This window comes from Clinocottus analis, unplaced genomic scaffold, assembly GCF_023055335.1.
Source record: "Clinocottus analis isolate CAN_PGR_092001 unplaced genomic scaffold, fCliAna1.0.p SCAF_24, whole genome shotgun sequence".
NCBI lineage: Eukaryota > Metazoa > Chordata > Actinopteri > Perciformes > Cottidae > Clinocottus > Clinocottus analis.
The window spans coordinates 292,143-314,287 of record NW_027175976.1 but is presented as its reverse complement, the minus strand read 5'-3'; the positions used below and the strand labels follow the sequence as shown (position 1 = coordinate 314,287).

At 48.1% G+C, this 22,145-nt stretch overlaps 2 protein-coding genes across 2 annotated transcripts; one reads left to right on the top strand and one right to left on the bottom strand.

The window, feature by feature from the left end:
• Positions 1-811: 811 nt before the first annotated feature.
• Positions 812-5,902, bottom strand: cybb (cytochrome b-245, beta polypeptide (chronic granulomatous disease)). Its single transcript, XM_068590834.1, has 13 exons — positions 5,825-5,902; positions 5,291-5,383; positions 4,439-4,549; positions 4,130-4,214; positions 3,748-3,896; positions 3,279-3,460; positions 3,070-3,202; positions 2,681-2,773; positions 2,357-2,610; positions 1,838-2,000; positions 1,595-1,741; positions 1,383-1,507; positions 812-1,136 (listed from the first exon to the last, which is right to left on the bottom strand). Exons 1-13 carry the CDS (start codon positions 5,867-5,869, stop codon positions 1,019-1,021), a joined length of 1,698 nt encoding a protein of 565 aa, XP_068446935.1. The 5' UTR covers positions 5,870-5,902; the 3' UTR covers positions 812-1,018.
• Positions 5,903-7,948: 2,046 nt separating this feature from the next.
• Positions 7,949-21,692, top strand: LOC137794290 (growth hormone receptor-like). Its single transcript, XM_068591038.1, has 11 exons — positions 7,949-7,955; positions 8,087-8,183; positions 13,005-13,094; positions 14,621-14,715; positions 17,540-17,678; positions 18,343-18,512; positions 19,155-19,333; positions 19,468-19,621; positions 19,713-19,800; positions 20,079-20,148; positions 20,384-21,692. Exons 1-11 carry the CDS (start codon positions 7,949-7,951, stop codon positions 21,023-21,025), a joined length of 1,731 nt encoding a protein of 576 aa, XP_068447139.1. The 3' UTR covers positions 21,026-21,692.
• The last annotated feature ends 453 nt before the right edge of the window (positions 21,693-22,145 follow it).

Below are 22,145 nucleotides of genomic sequence, written 5' to 3'. Positions count from 1 at the left end.
ATAAAAGAAAACATTAATGCAACGTGAAGCAGAACGTCTGATAAAGCTGCATAACTTCCTCTGATGCCTTGCTCCAGGGCGACGCAGCCGTGTGTGGGAACCGTGCGTAAATACATATACATATATATATGTATATATGTATATGTATATATGTATATGTATATATATATATATATATATATGTATATATGTATATATATATGTATATGTATATATATGTATGTATATATGTATATGTATATATGTATATGTATATATATATATATATATATATGTATATATATATATGTATATACATATATATATATGTATATACATGTATGTATATGCATATATATATGTATGTATATGTATATATATATATGTGTATATATGTATGTGTAAATACATATACATATATATATGTATATATGTATATGTATATATGTATATGTATATATATATATATATATATATGTATATATGTATATATATATGTATATGTATATATATGTATGTATATATGTATATGTATATATGTATATGTATATATATATATATATATATGTATATATATATATGTATATACATATATATATATGTATATACATGTATGTATATGCATATATATATGTATGTATATGTATATATATATATGTGTATATATGTATGTGTATATATATGTGTATGTGTATATATATGTATATGTGTATATATATATGTATATATGTGTATATATGTGTATATATATATATATGTGTATATATATATGTGTATATATGTATAATTATATATATATATATATATATAAATATATTTACATATGAGATGTGAAGCACGGAGGAAGAGGAGTTTTGAAAGCAGCAGTTTCACTTGATGCAACAAAAAAGGAGAACAAGGTAACGTGGAGAGACATTTCCTCCGTGTTTGCAGAACCTCTGAGGCGAGAAGCGAAGACGCGCTGCAGGTTGTACTAGTACATGACGGAAGTGGCCGTCCTTCATGTACTAGGACATGTACTAGTACATGAAGGACGTCCTCAGAAGTTCTCCTTGTTGAAGATGAACTTGACGTCGTCCTCCGAGTGAGACAGACTCTGCTTCTCCAGAGACGTCGCCAGCTGAGGGGGGCCGCACAGGAAGACCCCCACCCTGGTGCTGAGGACACACAACACAACACAACACGGGGACAGGATGAGCTCTAGTGTACTACAACACAACGCAGGTACAGGATAGGAGTTCTAGTTGTAGTACACGCAGCAGAAGTTGTGGTGTGTGTACATACACAGTGTACAGTGTGAGTACAGTGCATTTAGTGTGTGTTCAGTAGTTTAATCAGTGTGTACAGTGTATTCAGTGTGTGTACAGTGTGTGTATAGTGTACTGTGTGTCCTCTGCTCTCACCCCGGGTGCGTGGCAGCGATGTTGGAGAACTCGTGGTCCCAGTTGGGTTTCCCATACAGCGTCTTCTGCTTCAGGCCGGTGATGGGGTCGTTCTCGGCCTCGTGGTGGACGCGGAAGTGAGCGGCCTGCCGGAGGAGAGCGCAGCGTGAGCGTGAGCGCAGCGTGAGTGTGAGTGTGAGCGTGTGAGCGTGGCTTGAAGGAGCGCGCTGTACCTCGGTGTCCTTCCAGCGGGTCAGGTAGATGTTGTAGCTCAGGAAGTCCGTCACGCCCTTCTCCGCCATCTGACCCTCCAGAGACTGCAGCAGGTCTGCAAACCACTCGAAGGCCTCGGTCTCCGGGCACAGCCAGTAGAAGTAGATCTGTGAGGAGGCAACACACACTCTGTACACACACTGTACACTCTGTACACACTCTGTACACTCTGTACACACTCTGTACACTCCTTGCGTCCTCACCTTCTTGGTGAAGACGTCCTGGTTGTTCTGGATGCGTTTGTACCACACAGACTTGAGGATGGAGGCGAACGGAGTCACGCCGATTCCGGCGCCGACCAGCATAACGACCTCGTAGCGGAACACGTCCTCACTGGCGGTTCCAAATGGCCCGTCGATGGCCAGCCTGAGGGTCACAAACCATTAAAATAATGATACTTAATGCATTTATCTTGTTCTCTGCAGACATGTGAACGATCTACAGCAGCAAAGAGAAACACGATGAACAATGCTGGCAAACGTCCTGCAGTCGTACTCTAACTTCAGTAAAAGCACTAAGTAAGTATAATATCATATTAGATTGTTTATGATGCTGTTTTTTCTTATTGAATAATTGAAGTTGTAAACATCTGACAGAGGAACGTTTGTTCCTGTGGAGCGCTGATGCTGAAGAAGAAGAGCCGGTTCCCTCATGGTGAGCTCAGAGAGCAGAGAGCTAGCGGCGTCTGACGTGTATCAAACAGCAGGGGGCGCTAGACGTACTTGGGCAGCTTCCAGGCCTCCTGCGGCTGCGTCTTGTCGCCCTCGCAGGCCTCGTGCAGCGCCTGCGTCCAGTCCCCCACGATGCGAATGTGGGCGCTGAAGTAGTCCTCCTCGGGGGCGGAGGTCAGGGTGAAGGGGTGCCACTCCAGCCGCGACACGGACGGACACTGGATGAAGACGTACTGACCCACCTCCATGCGGAAGCCCTTCCTCTTCATCTGCAGCTCCAGAGTCTTGGACGGGTGCATCACCACCTGGTGGGGGGGGGCATGGTCAGGGGGGCAGTGAGGACAGACCACCTGTGTCTCATCAGCACCAGCTCACCTTGGTGATGACCACCTTCTGGTGGGCCCGGTAGAAGCGGACCAGCCTCTCGCACACGTAGAGGGCCATGGGCCCCACCACCCACTTCCACGTCTGGAGAAGAGGTAACGTGTGCATTAAACCTTCTGCTTCCTGTTCCTCGTGTCCAGGTGGTCCTACGACCCAAAGGACTTCTAATAGTGCATACACCTGTAGATTTAGGGCCTAAAGAATCATAATCTGCATCATAAATACGCAAACAAAGCATCGGCCTGTGGGGAAGGAGTGAATACTTCAACGTAACGGTTCCTGTACTTCAGTTAAACCATCGGTCTCTTGGAGTAAAACAGGTTAGTGCTCAGCAGACAGCTGGAGGCTTGTTTCCATGACTACCGCCTCCGTCCGCTCACCATCGGCGGGTTTCCGGCGAACACCGGCGTGGTGCAGTTGGACGCGGCGCTGCTCCAGATGTTGAACTGGTCGGCGCAGGCCTCGGGGGGGTCGGCCTTCAGGCTGCCGGCCGTCTGGCCTCTCACGATGCGCCTGCAGAGACACACGGCCGTGTTATTTATTAACCCCTCACGCCTGAGACTCGCCGCGGCGCGTCCGCTCCGCTCACCCGAAGCCGTGGAACACCAGGCCCACGAAGAAGACGACGAAGAGGTGGTGGGTGTACCAGAACACCTCGAAGTAAGACCTGCGGATGACCTCCATGGACGAGGTGATGATGAGGATGAGCGCCAGCGTGATGGCCACGCCCGTCAGCCCGGCCACGGTGGTGAACATGACCACGGTGGGGTTCTGCACACACACACACACACACACACAGCTGGTTGGCGCGGGTGGAGGTCACGGGGTCGTCACCACGACAACACCCCTGCAGGGAACATTTATTATTAGACTCCACTTGAGGAGCTGCTCGTCTTCATCTTGTGTTCCAGCTCCTCGCTGTATTTGAAAAGAGGAAGTTTCTCACAAGAGACAAATAGAGGAAGCATCCTCAGATGGAGTAATGTTCTTACACCACATGTAGCAATGAGGCAGAATGGATTTCACAGATTTGAGCAACAGCAGAAGCCCCGTCTCACCGTCTCGTTGGACCTGATGGGGTTCAGGAAGGACGCGTTGTCCCCGTCGCCGATCTCCGACAGGATGAAGGCAAGAGGCCGGCCGGCGCGGTTCAGCTGGGCGTCCATGAAATACTCAAAATTAAACAAGTGGGCGACGATGTGCACGGCTGCAGGAGAAGGAGAAAGAGGAGATTCATCGTGACGCCAAACCCCCAAATGAAGCTTTGGCTCGTCTCACACACACACACACACACACACACACACACACACACACACACACACACACACTCATACACTCATGTGCAAAAGGGAACCTCAGCTGTGTGTGTGCGTGTGCGTGTGCATGTGCGTGTGTGTTACAGTTTGCATTTCCTGCAGAGACAGGCGCGTTGAGGCGTACCTGTGTGGAAGGCGATCATGTACGCCACCAGCTTGTGAAACGTGATGTTCCGGTCGAGTTGTCGAGCGGCTGTGCGGCTGCAGCACTGAACACAAAATACACACTCACTAAAGTACTGACTCTGATGGCCTCTGATGGCCTCTGATGGCCTCTGATGGCCTCTGTTGGCCTCTGATGGCCTCTGTTGGCCCCTGATGGCCTCTGATGGCCTCTGATGGCCTCTGATGGCCTCTGTTGGCCCCTGATGGCCTCTGTTGGCCCCTGATGGCCTCTGTTGGCCCCTGATGGCCTATGGTGGGTCGGTGTTACCTGGATGGTGCCGCGGAGGAAGGACAGCAGGTTCCTGCAGACCGGCAGCAGGATGAGCATGCAGTTGAAGTTGAGGCAGGCAGCCGGAGCTCTGGCCCAGGACAGCGCTTGCTGAAGGGTGAGAGAGCGCGTTACCTCAACGTGTAATCTGATTACTTTGCCGCGCAGGATGCTTCCCTCCCTGAAAGCTCTGTGCAGCTGTTTCACTTCTGTATCTCGGCTACAGCTGCACTGAGGCCAGCCGGGAGGAGACTTTGTCCCGTCACATCTGACCTCTTCTCTAGAGCTCAGGTGTGCTGGTTTAGTTACTCGATAACGGATAAGGAGTGAATAGTGCAGGCGTGGATGTGACGGCGCTCAGGAGATTTCACTCTTACAGGAAGATCATAAATGAATCACCTGCTGGGAGTCTTCCAGCCCGGCTGCACAATGCAAACACTCATTACCTAAGAGGAGAATGCTGTGATAACATGCATTCATTCCCCTAGTTTCTGTGAACAACATGCACCTTTAAGCAACATAAGAAAAAGCAGCCTGAGATCTGCAGGTAACACGAGCAGTGGAGCGAATCAAAGTGGAGGATAAAGGAGCGTCCTGACAGCCGTCCAGTGTCCAAAACATCTTTAATATTCTCTCCTTTACGTCACTTGTACCGAATCATTTGTGGCTGTATGGAAACTCTTCTCCTCAGAGGCCTTCCAGTGAAGGAAGAGAAGCAGTTTGAGGAAGTGAAACGGGTCGGGTCCTGTTTTGTTTAATGCATCTTTTTATCTGACTTTCGAGAGGTTTCGCTGAGAGTTTCTGCTTCTTTCTGGAGTTTGAAGAAGCAGACGGAGAGGCGTGAAGACTCACCCCCAGCAGCACCCGGGTGTAGAACCAGCGCTCCACCAGGAAGGCCATGTAGAAATGCACAAACAGGAAGGCGTTGATGCCGAGCCAGACCAGCTGTGACATCCAAGCACAGCATATTCATAAAACTCATCAGAAACAGAAGATCCATGTCGAACTATCATACTTTTTATACATATTCATGTGTACAGGTATCACTCAGCAGAGCTCAAGAACACACTTGTTGTGTTTTGTTAGTTTTCATCTCACAAACAGAGGTCACGCCCTTCAGGTGGAGCTTTTTCTAAATGACCCAATAATTCACACAAAATATAGAGAAACATGTACAATATAAAAGTGTTAAAAGCAGGAATTATAATGAATTATGACACGTGGGGTCTGCTGCAACGCGTCTTTAAGGCCAGAAACTACAAAATGTGAAGGTTTAACATCCAGCCGTCTTCACAGAGATGCTTCAAATCATATTTTATATGAACTATGATAACTTCAACAACTCCTAAACAAGGCAGACGCTCGACAGAATGATGAAGTACTCACGATGACAAAGATGGAGAGTCCCTCGTTGGCAGCAAAGTTGCCCATTTTGAAGAGCTGCTGTGTGAGAAGGAAGCAGGTAACCGTGATGGAAGAGAGTGAAGAGTGCAGCGGAGCGCTCACTCACTTTATAACCTTTGAAAGGAGCAAATAAGGAAGTGACCGCCGCCAGTCGATGGGTTTCTCCACAGTGATTCATAAAGGAGCTAAAAGGCTCCTTATCGATGATCTGAAGAGGAAGAAAACCATAACCAGACTTCAGGGTGCTGTATAAAACCATGCATTAAGTAAAATGAATAACCACCAAGTGTCCTTATGAGTAAGAGAATGCATGACCTTTGCATGTCAGTAATAAATAGAATAAAATACAATAAATGACATTAATAATCAGCAGGTTGAAATCAGACTCTACTCCCGTCCCAGAAGCTCCACATTCTGCAGAACCATTTCTTTTGGTACTTCCAGTATATATTTGGATGCTAGTACTTGAAGGAAGTCCTGCATGTTGACGCTGAGGCTGAGGAGGAACCTGGTGGTGACATGGTGAACATGAGGCGGAGGAAGTGGCAGATTTCTACACGCCGAGTAAAACAGAAGCTTGATTTCCACACACTTCCTGTTCAAGCTGCAGAGAGGAAAACACCTGAAGAACAGCTGTAGGTGTCTGTTGCTGCAGGAGGAAGCGATGGTGTGTTTCTGCTGCCACCTGCAGAGGAGTCGAGTTCATCATGAAACATGAGCACGTACAGATGTGGAGGACGCTTTCTAGGAAGCAGAGGGGTTTGTGGGAGGAGCCAGCAGACAGGAAGCTCATGAGGACGCTTTCTAGGAAGCAGAGGGGTTTGTGGGAGGAGCCAGCAGACAGGAAGCTCATGAGGACGCTTTCTAGGAAGCAGAGGGGTTTGTGGGAGGAGCCAGCAGACAGGAAGCTCATGAGGACGCTTTCTAGGAAGCAGAGGGGTTTGTGGGAGGAGCCAGCAGACAGGAAGCTCATGAGGACGCTTTCTAGGAAGCAGAGGGGTTTGTGGGAGGAGCCAGCAGACAGGAAGCTCATGAGGACGCTTTCTAGGAAGCAGAGGGGTTTGTGGGAGGAGCCAGCAGACAGGAAGCTCATGAGGACGCTTTCTAGGAAGCAGAGGGGTTTGTGGGAGGAGCCAGCAGACAGGAAGCTCATGAGGACGCTTTCTAGGAAGCAGAGGGGTTTGTGGGAGGAGCCAGCAGACAGGAAGCTCATGAGGACGCTTTCTAGGAAGCAGAGGGGTTTGTGGGAGGAGCCAGCAGACAGGAAGCTCATGAGGACGCTTTCTAGGAAGCAGAGGGGTTTGTGGGAGGAGCCAGCAGACAGAGAACATCCATAAAGACTGAAGTTTAACTGCAGAGACACATGAGATGTGACTCAACTTTATTAGTTATAATGTTATATTCTTTGGATATTGTTACAAATGCATCTAAAATAATAATGCATATTCTCTGCATGTGTGTATTCATACATTTAGTGTGGATTTAATACACATATCCAGCCTGGAATGCCTCAACAGGTGTCAAAAAAAGTCTGTTTTCTTAACTGTATACTGCAGCAGTCGTCCGTGACCTTATGCAACACGCTAACACGTGAAGCGCCGCCGCTGGTTGTAAGTGATGAAGCTGAGGATGAAGGTTAAAGCGCACGCTGTGGATTGTAGAATAAAGGCCTTCTGGTGCTTTCCCTCCTAATCTGAGGGAAGGGATTAGAGTAAATCTGCTGCATGGGGACTGACTCCGTTTCACAATGCATAATCACGTCTCTGAGGCTCCAATATCCCATAATATCTCCTGTCCTTGACATCGGCATGGTTTACTTTATTTATATTCAACCTACTTCATGCATCTTGCAGTGTCTTTAACATGCCGCCCCAACACTTCCTGCTGAGCATTCAAGGCTTTTATTGTGAAGGAGAACAGGAAACACAACGTCCAGCAGGAGCCGATGCAGTCAGTGAATGAATACATCATGTGTTTTCTTCTCATGTAGTAATAGTTTTTGAGCCTTAACTTGAGGCGTTCAGGGCGCTCCTGTAATGTTTATATTTTTTATGTTCATTTATTGTTGTGTTCTTGTCCGTACTGGACCTCCATACCTCCGGCACCATGAGGAGTGGGAGGAGGAGGAAGAGGAGGAGGAGGAGGAGAAAGAGAAGGGGGCGTGGTAGAAACATACAGCGGTCAGTGAACGCAACACTCCACTGACAGCGCACCAACACACGACAGCTCCTCCCGCTCCTCCAGGGACCCCACCCGGACCACCGGCCGCCCCGACCCGCGCCCGCGGACCCCCCACCCCCCAGGCCAAAGCAGCCGCAGGCGGATCCCTGGACGCTCAAAGGTAAGACGGATTCACCTTTAATCCGACATGACGCTCGCGCGCAGGTGCCTTTAATTAGGAGTTGAATTAATTAACAGTGCATGGAGCATTTCTTTAAGACTTTAGGATTTTTAGTTTTTAGTTTCAACAATAAATCGTTTGCTTTGAAAATGTCCGAGAATAAAAACTGGAAAGCTTAAAATAAATCTGTAATAAAAAGTCCTTTTCTGTCATGTTTTAAAGCATAACAACTACGTGCGCACACACTGCTGTCACGTTCAGCTGGAGAAGAAGGGAATTAGTGGCAGATTATTCCAGTTATGTATGTAACTGCTTCAAAGTTCAAAGTTTCAAAGTCTGTTTTAAATATCACGTCATGATCTTAAACCTCCACTTGCTTCATGGATTGACAGAAACACGTGAATAAAACATATTTCTGCTGCAATAAACAACATTTATCGCTCAAATATTTGTATTTTCTCATGAATTTCTTGATCATTTTTGCATTAAGTATGCAAATAGTAGGATTAATCATATCATTCATAATAAATCCCCTCACACCAGACTTTGCATTAAATGATTTATTTAATTCCAATTTGACACATTGACGGACGAGATAACAGAAACTTCGTTTAATTTCATCCTAAAAACTTGGCTTGGAAGTGGACGCGCGCCCCTCGCCCTGTACATGTGTTGCACCAGATAAGAAGGCGAGTCCTGCGCGCGTGACCGCGCCTGCAGAGGATGGACGCCGTGGTTTCTCCTCTCCGGTCGGCCCGTTGTCTCCAGCTCACACGGTTGCTTTAGAACACGACCTGCCGCCTCCACAGGGGAAACACCCAGAACATAAAGATAAAACTCAGGAGTTAAACGTTTGTTGTGATGGACTTGAGCTCCTGACTGATAAGGTGGAGATGAACTCTCTGAAATACACACAGCAGCCCCAAAGTGTTGAAACGCCACACCTGAAGGAGGTCTGCTGAAATGAAGGCAGCCTTCTCTTTATTCCTCTTAACTGTCTTTATTTAATGTGTTGGTCTTCATCATGATGAAGACTTCAGGTTGCTCCTGAACAGTCAAAGCGGAGCTGCATCGATTGGTCCGTTAGTCGTTGACTCCATCCTTCGTGGATGTAGACTGAATGTCTTTTGTGTTTTGGACTCAGAGGTCAGCAGGGACTCTGAGACGTTTGTCTCCTAGTTTTCTGATGTGTGATACAGGAAGTACTCTGCAGAGTAATCAGTCGGGAAAGTAAAGTACTCGAGCTGTAAAGCGTCCAGAGTATTAACGATTTGAAGTCTCTTTGCCCGTCTGACCGCTCGGATCGATGTATCGGAGCCCAAATGATGCCAGAAAGGTCCTCCATGAGCCTGAAGCGTCCCGATCCCTTCGACAGTAATTCACCGTTAAAAGAGAGATGTATGAAGCTGAAGGACGGCGTTAACTTCTGGCTGACCTCTGCTGCAATCGGTTCCACGACCCTTCCTTCACTTTTCAGTCCTGTTTATGAAAGTATGAACTCATAATTTGTCGTCTGGGTGGAGCTGCAGGGGATTACACATGGATAGCATGGACTTCCTGTCAGCTGTACACCTGAGGGGAGGATCTGTTTAAATGTTTACATTCAGTGCTGCATGTCTCATCATGTGTCCCATGACCCTGAACATCCTCCCTGGTTGTCTGAGCAGCGCACAGGAAGCTTCAGTTTGTCGGTGCGGCCGGAGAGAATTCATTTACCGGCCGAGCACAAGACCCGGCTTTCAAACCGGTTTAGCATTCAGATGCTGCGGTGACACCCGTGGTCCCCACTGACGTGTTTTAATAAGAGCAGAAGTTCAGGGTCTTCACAGACACCTGTGGGAATCGAACCACCGTCTGGAAACTGAGCTGAGATGAGTGAGGTGACACCTACCGACCTCTAGGGGCAGCAAACTCTCCTTAGTGGCTTTTTCAGAAATAGCCAAACAAAGAAGGCCTAATGTTTTAAAAACTGTCTTGAAACCACCAGGGGGCGACTCCTCTGGTTGTATAGAAGTCTATGCTTCATGTGTTAAAGCTGCATTCTCTCTCCTGACCACCAGGGGGCGACTCCTATGGTTGTATAGAAGTCTATGCTTCATGTGTTAAAGCTGCATTCTCTCTCCTGACCACCAGGGGGCGACTCCTATGGTTGTATAGAAGTCTATGCTTCATGTGTTAAAGCTGCATTCTCTCTCCTGACCACCAGGGGGCGACTCCTCTGGTTGTATAGAAGTCTATGCTTCATGTGTTAAAGCTGCATTCTCTCTCCTGACCACCAGGGGGCGACTCCTATGGTTGTATAGAAGTCTATGCTTCATGTGTTAAAGCTGCATTCTCTCTCCTGACCACCAGGGGGCGACTCCTCTGGTTGTATAGAAGTCTATGCTTCATGTGTTAAAGCTGCATTCTCTCTCCTGACCACCAGGGGGCGACTCCTCTGGTTGTATAGAAGTCTATGCTTCATGTGTTAAAGCTTCATTCTCTCTCCTGACCACCAGAGGGCGACTCCTCTGGTTGTATAGAAGTCCATGCTTCATGTGTTAAAGCTGCATTCTCTCTGGTGTTGTGTGTTTCTGGCAGCGTGTCCTCAGTATGACGGCTGTCCGTCTGTTAATTAGTAACCCTCAGCGTTGCATAACGTGTGTGTGTGTGTGTGTGTGTGTGTGTGTGTGTGTGTGTGTGTGTGTGTGTGTGTGTGTGTGTGTGTGTGTGTGTGTGTGTGTGTCGTCACTGGCAGCGTGTGACTCTGTGGATCGACGGCTGCTGTCTGTTCACATCTGTGTTTCCTCGCCGCGCGGCCGGAGGCGCTCAGTGCGCCGCGCGGCCGGATGCTCCGACCACCGGCTCCCTGGAGCGTCCCGCTGACGCGGCTCGTCGCTGCTGGGTCTGCACACGGCGGTTAGAGACCACAGAGCCCAGCACGTCTGACACCGCCTCGTTCCCCCTGAGACAGGAATAGAGCTCATTAAAGGCGCCGCCAGGGGCCTCGTCCCCGTGTTGTTGAGATGTTCATCGTTTTGTCTAAGAAATGGTCCGAAAGCAAAGATTTGTATTAAATCTATTATAAAGTAAAAGTCAAGGGAGGAAGTGGAAACCACGTCATTCTGCAGTTATTTGTTGGCTCTCACTCGTCACTAAAAGAAGGTTTTGTGTCGCTGTCGGAGTGAACTCAGCGATTCACCTGAATGTCACCGCGATCCATGAACTCGCTTTTTAAGTGAGTTCTTCTAATCCTCTGCTTCCTGTTTGTGTCGGGGCTTAATTGGACTCTTTGTTGTTGAAGGTCATAGGCTCCGCCTGTAGCGCCGGCAGTGCGATGCTCTTTAAATAAACACTATCTCTTATTTTAAATGTTTTCTTAGCGTCTGCTCTCTCGGGGGGAATGTCTGATTTCATCCATCGAGTCATTAAAATGCACACAAGCGACTGCAGATGGTTTCAGACTGAAGCCGTGATGAGGAAAAACATTCTTATCTGTGTTTGGACTTGGATATATTAGTTATTTTTAATAAAAACCTGAGGTGTATAATGAAAAGAGGACGAGCAAGATGTAAAATTAATGCAATAAAACACATTCTAACAGTATAAATGGAGCAGATTTATTCCATGAACAGTTTATGTTTCAGAGCAGAATAAAATATGTCATGATGATCATGAAGTTTCCCTCAAACCAGCTGATCATACCTTTTATTCTCTGTGTTGGTGTCCTCGGCTGCACCAATTCCCCAGAAACACGAGGGGTTCCTCAGGGTCGCGTCCCGGAGCCCTTATGTTTCCATGAGCAGATTTCTGCATTAAATACTTTAAAATCAATTCTGGGGCTTAGTGGAATCCTGTGGAGGCTGAACAAAAACCACTTCTCTTGTTTTCTTTGGTATAAGTTACGTAAGAGTTCATGTTTGCACTCAAAAGAAATTTGGGACAAACTGATTTATATTATTTAATGGCATTCTTTTCATATTTATTGTTTTAGAGGTGTGTGTGTGTGTGTGTGTGTGTGTGTGTGTGTGTTTTAGGAAGCACACAATTCGACATGCAGTGAATAAATTAAGGAATATGTGGAAGGAGATTCAAATTTTCCATGAATTAGTGCCGATATTTTTATTTATTTTTCTGCGATGGCAGAGGACTTTTATCTGACGTGTGAAGCTGCGATGACACGGTTTAGATCCCATGCTCCTGCTCGAGGGCACCGGCAGGCCTCAAGTGGCTGTTTTTAAAATCTCAAACTAAACATCTCAAAATGTTGCAGCGACCCTCTGATTCACTGCAGCTACTCTCCTCCAGCTGCATGATCACCTTTAGAAAAAAAAATCATAACCAATAATTGGATGAAGTTGTGACGCATGGCGGTTCATTAAATCAAAGTTCTGGAAGAACAAACCTCTTGTTGATAATTGGATTCATGCAGGCGCTCATGTGAGTCCTCTGATACAATTTCCTTTCAGCCCTCCAGCTGCGTTTAGTCCAAAAAACATGCAAAAAAGATTCAGTTTTAAATCTCTGAAAAGGTACGTTACAGGACGTTGATGTTACGTCGGCACGTTCCTGCATTATGATGAATATGAGTGCACACCAGCATCGTCTGTCGTTCCTTCAGACTTTAACCCTTTCTCCTCCTCGTTGCATCGCGGCTGCGGGACTTTGAGACGCGATAACGACCTGAAACGAACAGCTGCTGCAGCCGCCTGACGGCACGCAGCGTTTACAGGCCCGTAAAAGCACCGCCGTAAAGATCCATGACCCAGACGGATGCTGTGGAGGAGTTTCCTCTTTCAAAGTGAATAATGTTCTATATCCGGTCCCGTTGTTCTGCGGCAGGTCCCGACCGTCCGGGTCCTCCTCGTCTTCTGGAGTCCAGAACCAGACCCGGTCCCCAACGTTTGACCCCAGAGACGCACACATGTCCAGGTACGACTGAACACTTGTTACATACCAACACCGCGTTTTCATCCAGCAGCTTCTACTGATTTATGTTTTTATTCAGATTGTATATACTTAATTTATCATTTTTAGATGGCTAAATGAATAAAATAAGGGAAATTCTTCGCAGGAGTTGCGCAATAGATAAAAGTAATGATACAAGCGCTGATTCAGGGCATGCATTTTATGCATTTATGGATTACTGTGCACATTTTACAGTGATCAACATCTCTGAAACCAATTAGAGTTCTATGGACTTTTCCTGAGAAACGCTGCAAACAACAAGGAGCTCCTGTTATCCACATGTTGCTCCAAGATCCTGAGGGGGGGTGGACGGCCTCATGGAGGTCATCTGGTGTCATCGGCCCGCGTCAGTCAGCTGAGGCCTTGTTAATCTGCTAGATGGAGGCAGGATTACTCTGTGACTGTGGAGGATCGTGTTGAGTCTCTGAGCTCTCATGGGATGTTTGTTGTTGTTTACATAAGAGGATTGTTGTCCTGGTTTATGCTGCGTGCTCCTGACACGTTCCCAAAGTCAAGGTCCTGAATGAGGAGCTAAACTTAGACCAGACTCGGCGTCACAGGAGCTTTACTCTGCAGGTGAGCGGTCCCTGAAGGTGTCGTCACGAAGCCCTCTGTCTTTAGTGCGGGGCTTCTTGGAGACACCTTCAGGGTCAGATGGCCTTTTGGGTTTGATCTCAGGCGATAAGTGGGAGCGCCGTCAGAGAGATGAGCGTCCGGCGATACGCGCTGTGTTTGGGGTTCGTGGCGGTTGTGAAGTGACAGGATGTCTCTGCTGTTTCATCCTCTGGCTGTCAGCTGAACGTCGTCCCAGCAGACGCCTGCTCCTCCAGCAGGAAATGGACGCTGACCGTGACTCTGTTTCATCAGGACGCTCGCCGTGTTTCACTAGAGCGCGACCCCAGAAGGGTTCACAGGATTAATCTGATTAGAGTAATCTGCTTTCAGCAGAACCTGAAGAGCAGAGGCGCTCACATTAATGTGAGCGTAATGAAGTTCTTTTGCTTCTCACATATTGCCTGGATATCATTTTTCTTTGTTTCTTTTTTGTCCTGTGTAAACATCAAAGTACTTCACGAGGTCTAATGTCAATCACTTTTAAACAAACTTCTTTTATTATTCAAATAAAGATCAAAGGGAAATGTTAGGAATGCAACCAATAAAAAAAAAGTATAGTTTCATTTATTCAGAAACAAAAAAAAAAGTCACATTCCAGGCCCAGGTTGTCTACACATTTAAAAATACATGTCTTCCTCCATTCAGCCGATTGGGAAACATGCTCTTCTGCTTGTACAGATGCTGCTGCTGGGAATCAAATGCGTCTTTCTGTTCTCTGGTGTAATTTGAGGCATGCGTGAGGACAGGAGGCGGCGGTCTCATGACAGGAAGAAGAGCCGCGGGCCGTCACACCGCCGCCTCTCTGAAACCTCCACTTGTCTTCTGCCTCCTCGGACAAGAGCTCGTGATTCTCATTGGTTTGTTGGTGTCGGCAGGTCGATGCTGTGGCTGCTGCTCGCTCTGCTGCCTTCAGGGGACGGCGGCAGGATCCAGGTCCAGGACGTCCCGCATAAAGACGGCCTCGGTCTCGGTGAGTCCACGCTGCTGTGATGCTCGTGTGTTCTGGTGAGATCACTGAGACTCCTGTGTTAACTATCCTCTCACGAGGCCTTGAATCCTAACCAAACTCCAGATGTTGCTGCTGGAGGGAAGCAGTGGAATGAGTGCTGGGAACACTGTCACTTTAGTCCACAGGGGGCGCCAAAACCAGCAGGAAGTGAAAGTTCCTTGAAGTAGCTTTAATGTTTACCGGAGATCTGTCGTTCATTTGAGACAAAGACGTGTTTCTGGTCCAAAGGATGGAAGACAGGAAGCAGAAGATGTTTTATTTGCATCATATTCAAGCGTGTCCAACCCTTCGGGGACGGACACGGAACTTCCTCATAATCTCACGAGCTCCAATCAATCTACAATAGAGCCCGATCAATCTACAGTAGAGCCCGATCAATCTACAGTAGAGTCTGATCAATCTACAGTAGAGTCTGATCGATCTACAGTAGAGTCTGATCGATCTACAGTAGAGTCTGATCGATCTACAGTAGAGTCTGATCGATCTACAGTCGAGTCTGATCGATCTACAGTAGAGCCCGATCGATCTACAGTAGAGCCCGATCAATCTACAGTAGAGCCCGATCAATCTACAGTAGAGTCTGATCGATCTACAGTAGAGTCTGATCGATCTACAGTAGAGTCTGATCGATCTACAGTAGAATCTGATCGATCTACAATAGAGTCTGATCAATCTACAGTAGAGCCCGATCAATCTACAGTAGAGTCTGATCAATCTACAGTAGAGTCTGATCAATCTACAGTAGAGTCTGATCAATCTACAATAGAGCCCGATCGATCTACAGTAGAGTCTGATCAGAATCTTCTTTCATGAACAGCAGAAGAACAGAAACAGTCTTCGGGGTCATTCCTCTGCAGCACGAGGCAGAACGTTGCACTTCCTGTGTTTAGATTTCCTCCGTCTGGTTTGATAACGTCGTTAGTGTGGAGGCTTGAAATCTAATTAATAAAACATCATGCCATCCATAAACGTAGGAATAAATCCAAACTCGAGCTGCACAATTTATGAAAATGAAATCAAAAACTGAATGTAACCTCGTGGCAGAGCGTCTGTTTGGTTCAGATCGCTGCAGAAGTCCTAATCTTCTGAGAACAAAGCGTTCATGGTTTCCTGGATCTGTTGGTGACATAAACATCTCTGCTGCTGCTGTGAAGGAGGGACTCAACCCGTTCACAGCCCATAATGACATCTTAGACTCAGACGTTTGAGTCCAAGGTTTTAAAAGACATATTTTGACCACATGGCAACGGAAATAAGGAATACAAAGATTAGATTGAAAAGCGCACAGGAAATTAAATCTGCAGAAGTCATTTTATTCTTAAACACTTCCATGTGGATCTTTAGAGGACCATGACCATAAATGTGTAAATACCTGCTATTAATCATGTCGTGCAGATGTGTTGAAGGTGTTATTATCTCTATCGCGCCCTCATCGGATGGCTCTTAGTAAATGAAGTGTGTTTTTCTTCAGGATAGTCTGAAGATGCAGCTGCTAACATGTGGCTCCTTTTCAGCCACAGTGTGGTCGTTTGGCTTGTCTTTGTTGTTGGTTTGCAACACGTAGACAGCGGATCAGTCGGGTGATTTTCATGAAACCTGCTGTCACAGACTCGCCTGCAGTGAATCCGTTCACTCGGGCCAGTCGGACTCTGCAGGTACGAGTGCGTGCAGCTTTGTTGGAGTGCAGCTTTGTTGGCGTGCAGCTGTGTTGGCGCCCGGCGTGCGTCCTTCCTTTCTTTCTTTCTGAGAAGTGAAGGCGGTTCATGAGAAAGAGCCTGCGGAGCGGCTCCTGAGCTCCTTACAGCAACACAGGCCCTTTGTTCCCTGCAGAACTCAGGTTCTCTCCGTCCACCGCTCACCTCCCGCTGCTCTGGACTCCCGCTGCTCTGGACTCCCGCTGCTCTGGACTCCAGCTGCTTTGGACTCCAGCTGCTCTGGACTCCCGCTGCTCTGGACTCCAGCTGCTCTGGACTCCAGCTGCTCTGGACTCCAGCTGCTCTGGACTCCAGCTGCTCTGGACTCCAGCCGCTCTCCCCGGGTCGGACAGGACGTCTCCCCGTCCACCTCGTGTGGAATGGGGTGAAGCTAAAGGTCCTATCGGATCTGAAGACATGTTTCAGGGAGAAAAATCAACTTGAGAAATATTCATGTCGTGATAATAAATAGTGCTAATCTTTTAAAATGCGTCAGCTGGGTTTCTAAATGAGGTCAGTGTCTCTTCCACTTGATGAGCGCGTTAGTGAGCCGATCGATGTCCCTCTGCCGGTCTGAATCACTGTCGTGTGTGTGTGTGTGTGTGTGTGTGTGTGTGTGTGTGTGTGTGTGTGTGTGTGTGTGTGTGTGTGTGTGTGTGTGTGTGTGTGTGTGTGTGTGTGTGTGTGTGTGTGTGTGTGTGTGTGTGTGTGTGTGTGCGTGACAGAGGATATTAAGGTTTTGTAGAAGTGGAGAGGGGAGACGTTTCTGATTATTCTCTCCAGATAATCACTAATCACCAACGTGGCCACGTGCTGTGTGTGTGTGTGTGTGCGTGTGTGTGCAGACTTTATTCAGAGCGCGTGATGAGAGGATGAACTGATTTGATTGGTCGGTGATGAGATCGTTCTTCATGGAAACTAGTTTGTGTCAACAGCTTGTTGATTTGTGAGTTTCAGTGTATCCTGTAAAATGAGTTTCTTCTTTTTAAATCATCAACTTCTAAAGAAACAGACAAACCTGTCCTGCATGAAAACACCTCCCCTCCTCCTCTTCCTCCTCATCCTCATCCTCTTCCCCCTCCTTCTCACAGAAGCGGCTGCCGTGACGACGAGGCCTCACATCCACCACTGCCGCTCGCCCAACATGGAGGACTTCAGCTGCTGGTGGCTTCCTCTGGACAACCTGACGGCCGGAGAGCCGGTCACGTACGTGCTCACCTACTCCAAAGGGTACGCACAGCCGCACATGTACTCCGGTCATCAGCATCAGCTTCATGAAATGTCTGCTCAATACGAGGAACGTTCCTGTACTCTTAGTCCAAACTTTGAACACGGTTCCCTATCGACGGTCTTTTAAACTGCTGACACTTCGTGCATGGAGTTATAAATAAATGCAGCTTTAAGAACAAGGAGTTAAAAGCGGATGAAAAGCTTCTGCGTCGCTTGAATCCGGTTTGATTTGTCGCGCTCGGCTGCCACCGCCGCGCCAAACCTGGGATTACGTGAAAGGAAAAGGCCCAAAAGAGCCAGGAATAACTCCAAGAATAGCAGATTACAGCTGGGTGTTGATGCGTGTTGAGATTACATATTTCCTGACCTCGCCTTTCTCACGGAGGAGCGGTGAGGTCACGAGGTAGCGCAGCTGTCGTGAGCACAGAAGAAGAAAAGCATCGCTAAGCAGGTGTTTTGTTCTCTTTGTAGTTGTTTTACATCTCTGTGGTTATTTTGTGTCTCTGGGGTTGTTTTGTGTCTTTTTTTCTATTGGTTGCGGTTGTTTTGTGTCTTTGTAGTTGTGATGTCTTAGTGGTTACAGTGAGGTCATGAGGTAGCTCAGCTGTAGTGAGACGGCACAGGAAGCCCGGGTAAAGACCTAACGGACCCTCCGTGTCCACAGGAACGGGCCCCGGCACGAGTGCCCCGACTACGGCAGCGCCGGCCCCTTCAGCTGCCACTTCGACAGCCTCCACACGGCCATCTGGACCATCTACTGCCTGAACGTCACCGCCGTCACCGCCAACGCCAACTACACCTCCCAGGAGCACTGCCTGGACGTGGTCAACATAGGTGAGGACGCCGTCCAATAGGGAGCCGGCACGCACGGCTGGATGCAAAGACGGATGCAGCGAGACTCCGCGCTCGTGTCTGTTGTTCGGCAGGACGTCTGAAAATGTCTGTTTTTTCTATGAAGTTTGGTGCAAAATTCGGATCTCGTGATCAGAAAATGTTTTTATTTGTATTTTAAAAGACCCAACACACAACTGTGTCAAAAGAAGAGGAAGCTTTTAATATGCAACACATGCAGCAACTACATGGAATAATGCAGTTTATTACTAATTCAAATGAGATTATTATCACAATGAAAACCTTTTCAGTGTTTTAGGAATTACTTAACGTTAAACTGTGGGACCAATGTTGTCTCCAGAACTCCTTTTCCTCCTGTGTTTGAGTTGTTGTAGGAACCCCAAATTGAGTCCAACACTTGTGTTTATTGTATGTATTTGTTAAGCAAACTCTTGGGAAAAAAATGTATATCTGCAAGAAAATCACTTTAAAAAGGTATTTTGATCATAACTAAGAACATCCAGCGTGATATGAGCCAGATGAGTTAAATGCAGATGAGTAGTGTTGCGCTGCGTCTGGTGTCGCGCTCTGTCTGAATCATTTACAACACGCATGCGCTGTAACGTCTCCATCCCGGCGGTCCAGTTGAGACCGAGGCGCCGGTGAATCTGACCTACCAGCTGACGGACGCCGGCGGGCACGAGATGGGCCACAGCGCGCTGCTGAGCTGGAGCTACCCGGTGCCCTCGGACCTGCAGTACGGATGGATCACGCTGGTATACGAGCTGCAGTACCGCCGGGTCAGCGAGCCCGGACAATGGAAGGTACCCGCAAACAGTGGAGCCAAAGATTTCACTTTTTTATGAGTGACTGAGGATGAGAGTGACGGTGAGGATGAAGATGAGAGTGACGGTGAGGATGAAGATGAGGATGAGTAATTTGGGCTTCCTCCCCGCAGGTGAAGCATCCTCTGTGGGAGCGCCGCGTGGAGCTGCTCGGCCTCCCCGTGGGCGACTACGTGGTCCGGGTCCGCTGCCGGTCCCAGAACGACGGCCTGTGGAGCCGATGGAGCGCGCCGCTGCTGATGAGCCTCCCCTCCGGGCCGCCGGCAGGTACGCCCGGCTGCAGCGCGGGTTGTGGTTATTGTTGTGGTTGTTGTTCCGGTTGTCAGTGTCGTTTGTGGTCCCTCTCTCCGGCTCAAAGGCAAAGTGCTGGTTCCGGTTCTGGTGACGGGCGTCGCCGTCGTGGCTCTGCTGGTCGTCCTGCTCGGCGTCGTTCCACATGGTAGGAGGTGAGGAGAGTCACAAGGTTCGACTTCCTGTTACACAATAAAGCGCTTCAATTATTATGAATGAGTTCATTTCTGTTGATTACATGAAGGATCAGATCCTCAGTTTGTAGTCCTGAGACCAGAAATGAGCTCCACGTGTGAGGATATAATGTAAAGAGCAGCAGAAATCATGTAATGGAGCACAGTTCTATTACACAAGTATTGTTATTGTAAAAGTGTATTTTTGTAATTGGTGGTTTTCCTTCAGACTTTCTCTCTTTATGTTTTTTCGCCTTCAGAATAAAAGACTACTTCCTGCCTCCTATTCCAAAACCACGAATCATCGGCATCGATCCACTGCTCCTGAAGGTCACACACACACACACACACACACACACACACACACACACACACACCTGTCCATCTTGACTTGGTCAATATTCAATCATTTTACTCGTCTCCTCTCTCCTCTGTCTTCCTCCCCCTCTCCTCCCTCTATTCTCTCCTCTCTCCTCTCTCTTCCCTCCTCTCTTGTCTCTCCTTCCTCCCTCTCCTCTCTCTTCCCTCCTCCTTCCTCCCTCTCCTCTCTCCTCCCTCCCCTCAGAAGGGGAACGTGGCGGAGGTCAACAGTCACTTCAGTAACTTCCATGGCTACAGCCCCCCGAGCTACAGGGAGGAGGTGTGGGACCGGGTCAGCGCCGGCGACGCCTTCCTGGCCGCGCCCAAGTACTGCTGCGTGGTGTCCGACCCTACGGCCCGCGAGAAGGACGCCCTGATGGTCCCGTGTGACCCGCCGCCCGCCGCCGCCCTCCATAGACTGGTGGCGGCGCCGCCCGCCGCGTCGTACGTGCAGAGCGTGTCGCCGTACTGCTCCTCGCCGCCCCTCGCCTTCGGACCGCCGCCGGACGCACCGTCTCCCTGGTCTCTGCCGGAGGTCGTGTCTCTGCCAGGGACAGAGTACAGCGTGGCGGCGCAACCGGGCCTCGCCGCGGCCACCGCAGGCCGCTCGCCTCAGGACTTCTACACCTGCGTCCAGCTCATGCACGAGAGCGGCGAGGTGCACCTGGTGCCGTGTCTGCCGCCGGCGTACTGCCGCGAGTTCCCGCCTCCCACGAGGGCCGATCTAGACGCCGTGGAGAAAGAGGAGAAGAAGAAGGTGACAGAGGAGAGAAAAGATGGAGGCAAGGCGAAGAGCTGCGAGGCGGCGGTGCCTCTGCTGCCCCTCGCCGTTGACAGCATGGGCTGAACGGAGAGAGTGGAACAGGAAGTGGACTGTTTGTTTTTAAACCTTTGCACTAAAAAGAAACAGAAAACAGAACTTTGGCGGTGTGTTTAGGGGACGTCGTGTCCTGTGGACTTCCTCCTGTTGTACTCTGCTCAGCTGCTTTCAGGGGAATCGGACCACATCGGGTACAAAAGAAGTTGGAACTTGGAGAGTAAGCAAAGTGGCCACGTGCACGTTTTTGAGATGAATAAATGGAGTATGACAACGTGCTGCTTCTCCAAAGAATAATGACTTCAATGTTCCAGATATCAGACCAACCTCTCTCCTCTAGCAGCTTCCTTCCCTCCATCAGTCCACTGCTGAAGCTTTTAATGTGCTGCGCGCCTGATAGCACTAGCGCTCGCCTGAAGAGGCCGGCGTTCAATCCAATATGGCCGCCCTCAGGAAGGCCTGAGCTGTGCACTTAAACTGGAATCCACTGTTTTAATATAAGTCGCTCTCTGTGGTTTTCTGCGTGCAAGAAGCTTATTTAACATATTTAACACTATTACATTGTGTTTAACAGAGTTTTCTTTCTGGAGTATTAATTTGGGACTAATATGAACTATTATGGACTGTTATAGAGTGTTATTGACGCCGCCGGTGCTGAAAGAAGCTATAAAACACTCGTTATTGTGTTTCTCTCTCTGGTGTTTTATAATCTTGTGCCTTTTTTAAGTCACAGAGCTGTTTGTTTCCACTCCACACGCCTGGAAATGCTTTCAGGTGAGGGACAGGGCGACTCACTCTTAATTAATCTGTGTGTGTGTGTGTGCGTGTGCGTGTGCGTGTGTGTGTGTGTGTGTGCGCGCTGCTGTAATAAAACACGCTCAGTGTTGGTCACTTTTTCACATTCATTGAGACAAAACCACTCAAACCGCTTTGGATCCGATGCAATAAAACATGTAAATGCAGCTTTGGTGCACGGTTCATCATTTAACACACACACACACACACACACACACACACACACACACACACACACACACGGAAACTCAAAGCTATTTATGTGAATATCACATGAATTATATTGTTGAAGAAAAATATGATTAATAATACCATAAAATTAGCAGCTTTTTTTTTTTGCAATCTAAATATTTAA